The following is a 12,916-nucleotide window of genomic DNA, read 5'->3' on the forward strand; positions in this document are numbered from 1 at the left end:
ACCAAGCATAACTGGATATTTTTTTAAAAGCTAGAAATTTGATAGAAAGGTGGATGTGATGAGGCATGGGCTAACCTGAAATTTTTCATGTTCAGTTGATTGATATAATATTACATGTAAGGGATTATTGGATGAGGTTGCGCATGATATCATAAGTCAAGCCAAGGTCTCAGTTAGCTGACAGAGGCTAAGGCAGTAACACAGACACAAAGTTTGATAATTCATGATATCACGCCAAAACCAAATTCAACAATAGTTTTATTATACAATTTTTAAACAATCTGCAAGAAGACACTTCTCTCTGAGTTTGCAAAAGTTTGAGAACACTACATGGACAAGAGGCTTGAAAACTAGACATGATAATCCAATATCTGCTACAGATATTGGGTTAACATGTCCACTTTGACTGTATACTCTTAAGTAAGTCTAATGTATACTAATTCCTATCACCAGTAAGTCTATTTGAGGAGGTGTTCATTCCACATTGCAATCAAGAACATGATTTCTTGTAAATGATAAAGATTTGATTTCACCTTTCTGCCCTCATTTTTTTAAATTGAGGTCAACTGTTGTGAATTTTTTACATCTACTCAATATTTTCTTGGAAACAAATTTCTTGATTCTTTTTTTAACTGGTATTTATTTGTGCAAATGTTAAAACAGTTATCAATACCAAATACACAATCAATTTACACATAGCTACAAAAAAAAAAAAATAATCAAACACATCTATGAAGAGATTGTACACTAGATATATAACAAGGGGTATTCAAACATGTATGAAAACCCTTAAAAAAAAAGAGCAATAAATCATTTGCATCTAAAAGAACACAATGCATATACCCTGAAGCAGAGATGAGTAAAATCTCTTCACCCTTCAACTTCCAAGATCTGTTTTATTTATTCTCCCCTCTAGCTGATACACATTTTCTAGTATGTCAGTTACAAGAATTTGGTGTTTGGTAAAGACATCAATGTCTACCTCATAAGATTGAGCATTTTAGTTACGTGTTTGCTGGATAATGTATAGCAGCTATTATGGGGGAGAAGTTATGTGTTGATCACCTCTGGGAGTTAAAGGGTTCATAACAAGGATGATCAGAGAACATACCTTTAATCACCAAGGGTGATTACTATTATTTATCCTTCAATTGCCATATATCTCCTTGTCAATGGGATTTAGTATTCTATATTAAGCAATACACTGCACTTTGCACTTTTCATGATTTACACTTAGTAAAATTAACTTCAGTGATAACAATGACAGTTTAATAATAACTGGACAACTTGACAGTAATAAGCTGATGGTTAATTATTAAATTTAAAGCAACTAGAGCTGCAAAGCCTGAAGCAAAGCCTGAGAGAAATCAGACCCCTAAAGACCTGTTGTAAGCTTTGCTACTTTAGGCAAAACACCGATAAGAACCTTCTTACAGGTTGATACCAGACTAACAAGATTTCAGAGGAAGAGATACAAGAAATAACTTGCTCCTACAAACAAGCAAGCAACCAATGACAATGAAAACTTGACAATACATTCCATACGCAAGCCTGATGTTGTCACATTATGCAAGATTGTAATCACTAATAAACACAGTGTTCTCCTTTTAAGGCTGTAACTATTACAATCTACCACCCATAGTAACTCTTGTACTGCCTAAAACCACTTAGAATTCTTGAAAATTCAACAGTAAAAGGGTTGTTCTATTGGTTTGAAAAGTTATGTTAAAATGACTGACTAACTGTAACTGACTAACTTCACATTCTAAAACAATACAAGTCAACTTTTGTACAAAATTAACCTATGTTACCGTAAAGCTTACACAGAGTAGTCATGATTTATTGTCTTGATGTTTAACCTAACAACTACACAATACAGGCTGTATTATACATATATAAATTATGGTGCTACAAAAATCACATGAGCCACAACACATCTTTTTTTCTTACAATTCTGGACCATTAAAATATACTTAGAAGTGAGACTTTCATTGCTATCTATTGTGTTTGTGCTAATGGCACTGGTGCACTAGCCAACTTATGAGAAATGCAAAGCAATCTACCACCCTTACAATATATGGATGAATAACATGTACACGCACTAAAGAGTGATAAATTGTATGACTGATGCTTTGAAATGAAAATTGCTTGGCTTAGTTAGTACATAAAAAGTAAATGCTAGTGTCAAGGAAAATGTATCCCTACAAATTTATTTCTTTGAAACACTTGAAATATTCTTTAATGCCCATTCCAATCCTTGCTGAAAAACACAAATTAATTGACAAATTATGATTAATTTCACTTTTGCTTGTATCCTTACCTATTAAGAAAGACTAAATTTTACAGAAGTAGGCAAAAACAAACAGCCAAACACTGTTTTGGACAAACACACAAGATTTTTGAACAAGAGGAATGATGAATAGTATCTACTATAACAGTGGATAGCAATGAGGATGAGCTCTGATTAGCTACTCAAACTCTGAATATCCTTTGCTATTACCTCCCACTCAACAAGTTTTGTGCTCCCTTCATTGCAGAAATAAATGAGTCTAGATCATCTTTTTCTGCCATATACGTGTAATTTCACTGTTTTTGTACATACTTAACAACTATGCTGTACACAAGATGTTACATAAATGGACAAGAAAAGTTAAGTGAGACACTTGTGATGAAGCAAACACATTCAGTGCAAGAGAAAGAGAGCAATGCTTGTGTCAGCAGTTTTAGACCAAAGATTGGCCATAGAGATTTAGTTGATCATCAGTGTGATCTTGACTAGAATAACATAAGTATACAAGCCCTTTACTATAATAATACAATTGAACACAAGATAAATATTTTTTTCAAGATCAAGGTATAGTATTAATTTTTATTCAGCTCATAAGTTGTTAGGTGTTACTACATACTTGTTAATACTTTAGATCTTGAATACTTATTAAATTGTTTCTACAAGAGTCATTGGGTCATACGCTATATAACAACAAGACAAAAGCAAACGACTTTAAATGTCAGAAGAGTATACAAACCTGGATACCCTCCCCTCTTTTTGCTGAGCATGCTTGAATCTGCCATTTTCTATCTTTTATTGTGTGAAGGCTTAATTTTTCAGATATCTGTATTAAGTAACAGTTTAAAAAAAAAAATGTGATTATTTCATAACAAAAAAGTGTTGAAATATCTTGATGGTCACCATAAATTAAACATACAATCACATAAACAGTAGGAGAGTGGTGGCTTGGTAATAAGCATGCACGCTGTACTCTGGATTGATTCATGCCAAAGCCTGGTCATCACACCTTCTTAGCTTGACCCTCTGGACATCAAGGTTTTAAAAAAGTAATAATTTGAATATATCAACAAAGTTGAAATGGTAAATTAGCCACCGTTACGATTATAAAAGCTGACGTTTTGAGCGTTAGCCCTTCGTTGGAGCGAATGGGGGAATTGTGGGTTGTGTGTGCTTTTAAAGGCAGAAAAAGGAGCTACGTGATTAGTGGGAACATGGCAATGAGAAAAACACAAATAAATTAGTGAAATGAAAAGTGTTCGTTGATATCTGTGGGATTTAGACTGCCGGTTTGAAAGATGAGCTTTTGTTCAAGAGTTTTCTGGCTTTCCGTGCTACCTAAGTGTAAGGAAAGACCGCAGATTGCCATGTGTTGCTTAGAATGGTTGGGTAAATTAAAATGTCTTGCAACTGGTTTCGATGTGTCCACTAATTTATTCGTGTTTTTCTCGTTGCCATGTTCCCACCAATCACGTAGCTCCTTTTTCTGCCTTTAAAAGCACACACAACCCACAATTCCCCTATTCGCTCCAATGAAGAGCTAACGCTCGAAACATCAGCTTTTAAAATCGTAACGGTGGCGTATTTACCATTTCAACTTTGTTGATATATTCAAATTATTTCGTTACCCCCGACGCAGCCTTAAACAGTTTCTTTAGAAACTATCAGCCTTCATTTCAAAAAGTAAGTTTAATTAAAAATATCAAGGTAAATGATTTCCACTGGTCAGAATCACCTTTAAAAATATAATTATAAGAATAATTGCTATCTGACGATTTTGGAGGAGTATTTGATGCATTCCGTAGGGTATAACTCCATACCAAAGGATGTTTGTGTTATATAATTCAAATAATGTGACATTAACACGCTGCACAACATAGTAGTGGTATTGGGTACTATTTTATCATAAGAAGGACTCCATAATTTTATTGATATTTCTGAAGAAAATATACATGGAAGGAAAGATGTTCAGTCTCTGATATCCTTGAGTGGGTAATCATTATCAGAGACTAAATCAATGTAGTTTCCATTGAAATAATTGATAACTTGTTTTTAATTAAGATTTTTAACACCTAAGGGATCATTCTGCAGTGTTAACTTTTCCTTTAAGAAATATGACCACTGCTCATTATTGCACAGTTAACTACTGGTTACCTCATCAGGAGGTTGAGCCCCCAAAAGATCCTGTTTATTTGCAAAAACAAGCATAGGTACACCAGATAGTTTCTCCTCAGACAACAGCTCTTCTAGTTCCTACAGAAAAAATACTCTAAAAATGTACCAGCTACAAAAATAACCATAAAAATTAACTTTATCATCAAATTCGGTAACTACTGTCAAACAGGAAGTACCGCAACTTCCTAAATAACTTTCAAAACTTCAAACTGTCACTAACATTAAACATTACCAGCATTTGGTCAAATAACTGAGTATTACCAATGTCTAAGAGTGTTGCATAACAGAATTTTCATACTATTTATAATTTAAAGGGTGGTAATAAAGAGTATACAATACTTACGATACCATTTTCTTCTATTCTCTTTCGATCTCCGCTATCTATAACATAAACCTAAAGGGAAACGGATCGCAGGTTTACTGGATAGCACAATACGTGGGTATAAAAACAAGCACTGGAAGTTATTTAAGCAAACAAATTCACTGGAACTATCTCAGAAAGATAGGACTGAAGTGCCAAATTCTGAATTTATCACTAGTGAGTTTGATGAATTGTCTAATGAACCTCGATCAACACCTACCAGAACATCAACATGTTCGTAATAATTTTTCCAATACGGACGAATGGCTCTTTGACCTAATAAAAGAAGACAAATCAAATAAAACCTATCATTTGAGCCGATAGTTCTCCAACATCAAAATAATCGAGTATAAGAATACTCTCAAATGGGTTGGATTACTCAACAGAACAGATTGTTTGAAAACATAATTTTTTGCACGAAAATTATAACAGAAAAGCTGCGCTCACCTCCTATATCCCAGACGTTTAACTTAAAACCTTGGGCTTGGACACTTTTGATATTAAATCCCTGAGGAGGAAAAACATTTATTTAGGGCAATATTCCTCGCCTTTATCGTCGAAACAAAAGCACATAACATACCTGCGTTGGGGTGATCTGAGTTATTTCTTCATGAGAAAGCTGTTTCAAAATCGTAGTTTTCCCGGCATTGTCCAAGCCAAGGAAAAGAATCCTCAATTCCTTATTTGCATTTGACTTTAGACTTCGCAGAAGCGATAGCAAACCCTGAAAAAATTATTGTTAGCTTCCTAGCTCCAAGTATGGAACAATTTTGAGAACCATTCACTTACCATTTTGCGTGAAGATCACGAAAGTTGCCCACAACGCACCGAGTATTGTGTAGCAACTAAATTGATACTAAGCGTGACGTCACGGGATGAAGATCGTCTAACAAAAAAACTGGGTACTAACCGAAAATGCAGCGGTCAAACCAAGGTTCATAACCTTTGTTATGTAAAACGCACAGCAGTGAGCCACAGAATGGCGTTTCGCGCTATGAGAATAGGTCTGATCCGCATGGGGTATCTAAATTCGCCTCCTCTGCTACGGGGAAAATCGATGGCTCAAAAATTTGTCGCTGTAGTGGGGAATAGGAACATGAGCCAGGAAATTCCGATCAGCCGCTTCCCTGTTCCAAATATTGACACGTTACCCAAAGACATACAGGAGAGAATGAAAGAGGTCGAAGAGAAGGTAGGTAAAGTGACCAAGGTTCCTAGCTCGTGTAGAGATAAAAATGCTGTAAACGAAAAGTTCAAGCCTAACATGGCGGAAGAACACGGCGCGTTTCTTGATAAAAGAAAACTATGGCGAAACAATGGATTAGCTTTGGGACATTACGATTTTTCTTTTAGAATAGTAAGGTGTGGTTGATGGTAATAGTAAGGTGTGGTTGTGGTTGATGGTCTCATCAAGTTCCGAAAATTGCCCACCATCACGGCCACTTGGCCAGAAATGCAGGTGTAAGTATATATTATTGACTTCCTTGGAGGACGGTGTGAGTGCAGGTTTGAAAAGGCAAAGAAGAGTTATGGTTGAGGTCAGAGTTCACAATATTTCCAGCCTTCATACACCTGCTCCATTTTTCATTATACTTGGTTTGGCTTCCTCAACAAAACCAAAAGTAGAGGGGAAGCCATTAAAAACCCTTTCACTCCCAAAGCAACATGGCCTCATGGTTAGTGCACTCAACTCTGGATCAAGTGCTCCAGGTTCAAGCCCTGGCCATGAACATTGTGTTGTGCTCTTGGGTAAGACACTTTACTTTCACAGGGCCTCTCTTCACCCAGGTGGTTAAAAGGTTGCTGGCAAATCTAATGCTGGTGGTAACCCTGCGATGCACTTGCATCCCATTCAGGGAAAAAAAGCTGAAATACTCTTAGTCTCTTAATGCTAGGGAAACCAGAGTTAAGCGCTGGCCTAGTGGAACACTTGGCTCATAAACAGACTTTACCTTAACCTCCCAGGGGTGACCTGGAACTTATTTCTCCTTACAGTAACAATACACTATCAAGCAGGTAGGTGATGAGAAAAGAGAAAAATAACATCAACAAGGGGATTATTATTTTAAATAACAACAATTTCTCAGAAGCAATGTTATGGTAATTATAGGGCAGACAGTAAGGAAATTACTATAATTCTTGGAGTAAAGGGCTAAACCAAATATGATAAGGAGTGCTTTTTGTAACTACCAGCAACCTAAAAAGCAGTTCTAATGACAAGGTGATCACATAGGAACACATTCAAGAATTTCTGTTGGGTTCCAAACCTACTTCTCCAGCAACCTATGCTCTTATAGTTAATATTTACCACTGTCATTAAACAAGGTTAGCACCATAAGGTCCTTCACTCTCAAGGTAAAATTTTCTTTGAGAATTAGGCATGGAAACAAGCTGTTGAGATAATTTCAGGCATGTGTGTTACCAGACATGAAACTGAACAATTCGCATTTCTTTACTTTCCAGGGTGGTTTTTTACCAAATGTTTTCAAAGTTCTTGCTCATCGACCAGATGAATTCCGAGCTTTTTTCGTGTATTATGATGCTTTGATGCTAAGAGAGGGGAACCTTACCAAAGCAGAGAAAGAGTTGGTTGTAGTTGCAACAAGTTCAGCAAACAGCTGTTTGTATTGTATTGTGGCTCATGGTGCACTGTTGAGAATCTACTCAAAAAATCCATTGCTAGGAGATCAGGTAAAAATCTGTAAACATTTCAACCTTTCAACTCCCAGAAGTGATTAACATGTAGCTTCTCCCTATAATATCCATACTTTATCCAGCAAACAACTAAATGCCTCCTGGTTAGCTCAATTGGTAGAGCGCTGGACTGTTGTGCGGGAGGTCAAGGGTTCAAGCCCTGGCTGGACCAACACTTAGGGTCTTCAAATAACTGAGGAGAATCTGCTAGCTTTCTATAATATCAAGAAATGGATAGATATTCTTGTCTTCTTGGGTAAGGACGAATAAACCATAGGCCCTGTCTCCTGCAGGGTTAGGGGTAGGAGACCCTAATTTCCCATGCATGAGATCAGTGTGTGGTGGATGTCCTCCCCTGGGGTGGGGTGGGTGGCCTTTACTGGGCCCACAGTAATTGGTGCAAGCTGTTGCAGTGTCCCTGCCTGTCAGTGAATCTGATAAATTAAATTTAATTTAATGACAATACTCAAGCTTATCAGGTACACTGTAGAAGTTCTTGCCTTGATCTAACATCATATCCTCATGGCTCCGCCTTGAGGAATATTTAAGGATCGTAGCGAAGAAGTTTGCCAGGGGTCTGGCGCAAATAAAATGACTCAATATTTGTGTCAGACCCTCAAAGGCTTGTGCTCCTCAAGGACTCGTACTTTCTTGTGAGAACCTGGAGCAGGCATTGACAATAGTTTTTTTATGTTTACTTATCTTTTTATTTATGGTTCTTGTAGGTAACAGCCAATTGGCACTGTGCTGACCTCACAGAAAGAGAAAAGGCTATAATTCAGTTTGCAATGCGTGTTTGTAGATCAGAAACAATAGAAGATGAACACATGGCAGCTCTTGAAAAACATGGCTTGAACACTGAAGATGTTTGGGATATTGGTGCTATTGCTGGACTCTTTGCATTATCAAATAGAATGGCTCATTTAACCAACATGCAACCAAATGAAGAGTTTTATTCAATGGGTAGGGCAAAGAGAGATAAGTAGAAATCTCTTCTGTGAATATTGCAATACTATGGGGAGGATTTTTTAATGTTGATTAGGTTTCTCTCCAGAGAACCAAGGAAAGATTTGTGCCTGTGTTTCAACTGTAAGGGATGCTGAAGGTTATAAAAAGTGAGTAAAAAGGTATTGATATGGGAAGTTTTAAGTGGGTGTGTAGGTCTTTTTAACTTTGTGGAGGGGATATGGCCTTGAGTTATTCAAAAGGTTTTCATTTATCATTTGTGCATTCTCAATATGAAAACAAAAGGATCTGGCAAGCCTTGCTTATGTTAGTTGATGGCGTTATCCAGCATGAAGCAGTGTACAGTAGCATTACTCCTTCTAGATGGGGTGAATGATGAATTAGCCTTGCGATACATATGGTGGCCCTGAAGGGTCACACATGCAAATTAAAAATGTTGCCGCAAACTAAAAATATTACCTGCAAATTAAAAATAGTGCTGCAAATTAAAAATTTTACATGCAAACTAAAAATATTACCTGCAAATTAAATATAGTACATGCAAATGTAAAATGGCCCAGAAGGGTCACACGTGCAAATAATTAAAAATGTTGCTGCAAACTAAAAATACAACCAGCAAATTAAGAATGAAAAGTTGTGCGTGCGCATTGGCATCCATAAGATATTGGAGAGAGCGCTGATATGTTGCAATGGCGGACGACGAACGATCGCTAATCCAAAAGTACTTTCATCTTGGGTATGAAAATGAGGTTATTTTGCAATTCTTGGTCGACTACCACGGTATTAAAATAAGTTTAAGTACTCTTACACGCAGGCTGCGAGATTGTGGGTTGAAAAGAAGAGGAAACGAGGTCGATGTTGACCAGTTGCGTGATATAATCAGGAATGAAACCAGTGGTTCTGGTGAATCACTAGGATACAGAGCAGGGTGGCATTCTTTGAGGCTAGTGCATCAAATTCATGTCCCTCGCCACTAAGTAGCAACTATTTTATGGGAAGTTGACCCAGTGGGAGTGCAGGAGAGAAGGCGCAGACTTTCTCAGAGGAAATATCTCAGTTACGGTCCAAACTTCAGCTGGCATGTGGATGGTAATTTATCAAGCTTATGTTAGTTATGTTGGTAAAGTAATGGTGCTATGTGGGATGATTCGAACTTACATTCTTCATAGACTCAAAGGGGCTTTCAGGGAGAGCTAAGGGAGCAGACACCTAACAGGTCTTGAAAGCCCTGTCTGACTGCCCGAGTCGTGTAATAAAAAGATCATATTGCTTTGATTTTTAAAGGGGTAGTAACAGCGTAGCTATCCGCCTGGAAGATATGATCATACGAGGAACTGACTGAGCTATAACACTTCTTACCATGTCAAAAAATAACAATCAAAATGTATTACTTTATCCATGATGCTGACTTGTGTATATCCTACCTGAAAATAATTCTCTCTTCGGTCCACCGTCATCTACAGCAGGCTCGCCAGTGAAAACAACTTTAAGTGATGATTTGGGATCTATTTTAGTCTCCATGGCCGACTTGAAATCTAGCCAGATAAACTTTCGTCTGACGGTAAGACGTTTCGTATCCTGTGACAGCAACTGTCGTGATAATTCAGACATTTTATCCTTTAAGGCCGCCTTGTGTTGCTGACCAGTCAACTCCTGCCCTGTGGTTGTTTTCTCAACGTCATTGGAGGTACCACCATAACTTTGACTGTCACACGGCTGTTCCTCGTCATCGAGTAACCACATGGAACATTGATCAGCATGCCCTTCAATAACTGAGAGGGGAAATAATGAGTGGCATATAGGGCAAACTATCGACCTTTCATTTCCACTTTCCACTTCTCGTGACTCTGATGATGTCAGTTGGGCCTCTGTTACCAATGATGGGTTGCCTTCATTGTCACTGTTGTCGTTGTCGTGTGAAGGAATGTCCTGGATTTCGGTGACAAACACAGGCTCTTCTAAACTTTTGTCATCGTCATCTTCGAACAGAAGGTTGTCCAGATCTGTCCAGATAGTCATCCGAAGAACATAAATAAAACGTTAACCTCCCATATGATTTATCGATTTCTTCTCTGTATACATACATACATACATACATACATACATACATACATACATACATACATACATACATACATACATACATACATACATACATACATACATACATACATACATACATACATAGTTAATTTGTTAATGCAGGTTGGTAAAAGTCAGTCAATGGCTGATGTGGACCTGCCTATCTAAAAGATTAAGGTCTAATTGCATTGACTAGGATAAATACAGGTGTGAGGTATATAAGAAATTAAGAGTATGTAAAAAATACTCTTATCGTTGTAATACTCCTATCGTTGTAATACAAATCGTTCATCGCTACCTGGAAGAGTTTTCACCTCAGATTTGTCATGGTACAACAATCTATACGATGATGGAAGCGTGGATGAAATTAAGTTGTTGTTAAAGCGGTAATGTTTCTCTAAAGCCTTTTTTAGTAAATCGTCAGAATTGCTTTTGGATGAGAAAGTCACGGGGAGAGTGACTCCACGTTTCACGGAAAGACTGCCGTCCTTCATCGTTACTTAAAGATTTTGTTTAATCACTTTCACCAGAGTGTGGTGAGGGTCGCACAACAGAGCGAGGCTCCAAATTAAGTGCGCCCAATATCCCACCCATCCCACCCCAGGGGAGGACATCCATCACACAGTAATCTCGTGTGTGGGAAATTAACGTCTCCTACCCCAACCCTGCAGGAGACGGGACCTCCATTTATTCGTCCCTATCCGAGAAGACTAGAATATCTAACCATTTCTTGATGTTATAGAAAGGTAGCAAATTCTTCTCAATTATTTTAAGACCCTGAGTGTTGGTCCGGCCGGGGCTCGAACCCTCGACCTCCCGCACAACAGTCCAGCGCTCTATCCATTGAGCTAACCGGAAGTCCAACTTGGACTTTAACTTCTTTTTCAACCCTTTCCGGTTCCTTTTTCAGCCTTTTCGCTGCAGATGGCTTAAGATACTCCGAACGATCGTCTTCCTTCCTCGATCGGAACGTTGCGAAGGTTAAGAGCGGCTTTGATGCTGTCGCCGACGTCTTCTGCACGCCACAAGGAGAACCCTTCTCCTTATCCATACTTGAGCTTATCATTTTTCCACATCTATGACAAAAGATTGCAGCAGTCACACATTTTTCGTCACAAAATGCGCAGAACATCGTTAAAAAAAAGCTCAACTAGAATCTCTTCCTTTCACGCGCCAAACATAGATGAAGACTGAAGGCGAGGTCGTGCGCCTCGAACCAGGTCTTATCCTTCATGATGCGCGCGCACGACTTTTAATTTTTAATTTGCAGCAGCAACATTTTTAATTCGCATGTGTGACCCTTCTGGGCCATTTTAGATTTGAATGTACTATATTTAATTTGTAGGTAATATTTTTAGTTTGCATGTAAAATTTTTAATTTACATGTACCATTTTTAATTTGCAGCATTATTTTTAATTTGCCGGTAATATTTTTAGTTTGCGGCAACGTTTTTAGTTTGCACGTGTGACCCTTCTGGGCCGCCGTAGATACAATTCATAGTGTTAATGAAATTTTCATAGCTCGTAAATTAAAGTGTAAAAATCAGAATGTTTAATATATACTTTTCGTGAATTTTCACAGCTCTGACATTGTCTTTTTTGATAAGTTAAGATGGCTCTGGTTCCTACATACAGATTTTTTGTAAACCCTTGTAGACACATGGATCTGTAGGTTTTGATTGCAATTCATATTTATAACATAACCAAAGTAAAGCGCGCGCTCTGATTGGTCAATTTAGCGTCCCCCATTTGCCCATGGGTGTACGCTGCTGACGTGAGCAAATGCAAAGACTATTTTTACGCGCGCGCTTGTTTTTTCTGGTCGCGTAAGATTTGTTAAATAAAAGGGAACTCTTTAGCTACAATGTATCAATGTTATGTTATAAAACAAATGGTAAACACCACAGCGTACACTATTGAATTATGGATGCACTTGGGAGGTTTGCTAAGCACTCAAGAAGGTAGAGTCGCTCTCGGTTATCGCCTCGAGCGACTCTTACGCTTCTTTCGTGCTTAGCAACCTCCCGCGTGCATCCATAACTCAATAGTGTACGCTGTGGTGTTTACCATTTGTTAAATTGAAGTGAGTTAACTGAACTCGTTTTTAAAGTTACAGACAGACAAAGCCAAGATTAAGTAGCTGAAGTGTTGCTATGGTAACTTATTTTGTCAAGATATGATTCAAACATGTTGAGCAACAAATGGACATTTCTTTTTTGAAAAAAAAGTTATTCATTTAAATAAATAAACCTGCTAGATTCTAATGGAAACTGGTTGCCTATCTTCATACGAATAATTAAAAATTAAAAAAAAAATATGTGCAATGTTTCCTTACTCGGAACTGGTCAGCT

The 12,916-nt window shown here is 37.7% G+C and overlaps 2 protein-coding genes across 2 annotated transcripts; one reads left to right on the top strand and one right to left on the bottom strand.

Moving 5' to 3' along the window:
- Positions 1–620: 620 nt before the first annotated feature.
- Positions 621–5,711, bottom strand: LOC111338974 (ADP-ribosylation factor-like protein 3). Its single transcript, XM_022945542.2, has 8 exons — positions 5,613–5,711; positions 5,404–5,547; positions 5,271–5,331; positions 5,044–5,099; positions 4,806–4,856; positions 4,442–4,540; positions 3,027–3,113; positions 621–2,260 (listed from the first exon to the last, which is right to left on the bottom strand). The coding sequence occupies exons 1-8, from the start codon at positions 5,613–5,615 to the stop codon at positions 2,210–2,212; spliced, it is 552 nt and encodes a 183-aa protein (XP_022801277.1). The 5' UTR covers positions 5,616–5,711; the 3' UTR covers positions 621–2,209.
- A 58-nt stretch (positions 5,712–5,769) lies between these two features.
- Positions 5,770–12,835, top strand: LOC111338982 (uncharacterized). The gene is made up of 3 exons (XM_022945554.2): positions 5,770–6,015; positions 7,287–7,514; positions 8,243–12,835. Exons 1-3 carry the CDS (start codon positions 5,803–5,805, stop codon positions 8,501–8,503), a joined length of 702 nt encoding a protein of 233 aa, XP_022801289.2. The 5' UTR covers positions 5,770–5,802; the 3' UTR covers positions 8,504–12,835.
- The last annotated feature ends 81 nt before the right edge of the window (positions 12,836–12,916 follow it).

The sequence above is a fragment of the Stylophora pistillata genome, chromosome 1, assembly GCF_964205215.1.
Source record: "Stylophora pistillata chromosome 1, jaStyPist1.2, whole genome shotgun sequence".
Classification (NCBI taxonomy): Eukaryota; Metazoa; Cnidaria; class Anthozoa; order Scleractinia; family Pocilloporidae; genus Stylophora; species Stylophora pistillata.

Bases quoted from the DNA above. Each gene is read 5' to 3' on its own strand.
- LOC111338974 (XM_022945542.2), bottom strand. The intron at 5,100-5,270 runs GTGAGCGCAGCT...TTCTTTTATTAG, and splicing joins AAACGTCTGGGATATAGGAG to GTCAAAGAGCCATTCGTCCG. The intron at 4,857-5,043 runs GTAGGTGTTGAT...GTTTCCCTTTAG, and splicing joins ACGAACATGTTGATGTTCTG to GTTTATGTTATAGATAGCGG.
- LOC111338982 (XM_022945554.2), top strand. From the start codon at position 5,803: ATGGCGTTTCGCGCTATGAGAATAGGTCTGATCCGCATGGGGTATCTA. The intron at 6,016-7,286 runs GTAGGTAAAGTG...TTTACTTTCCAG, and splicing joins TGAAAGAGGTCGAAGAGAAG to GGTGGTTTTTTACCAAATGT. The intron at 7,515-8,242 runs GTAAAAATCTGT...TGGTTCTTGTAG, and splicing joins ATCCATTGCTAGGAGATCAG to GTAACAGCCAATTGGCACTG.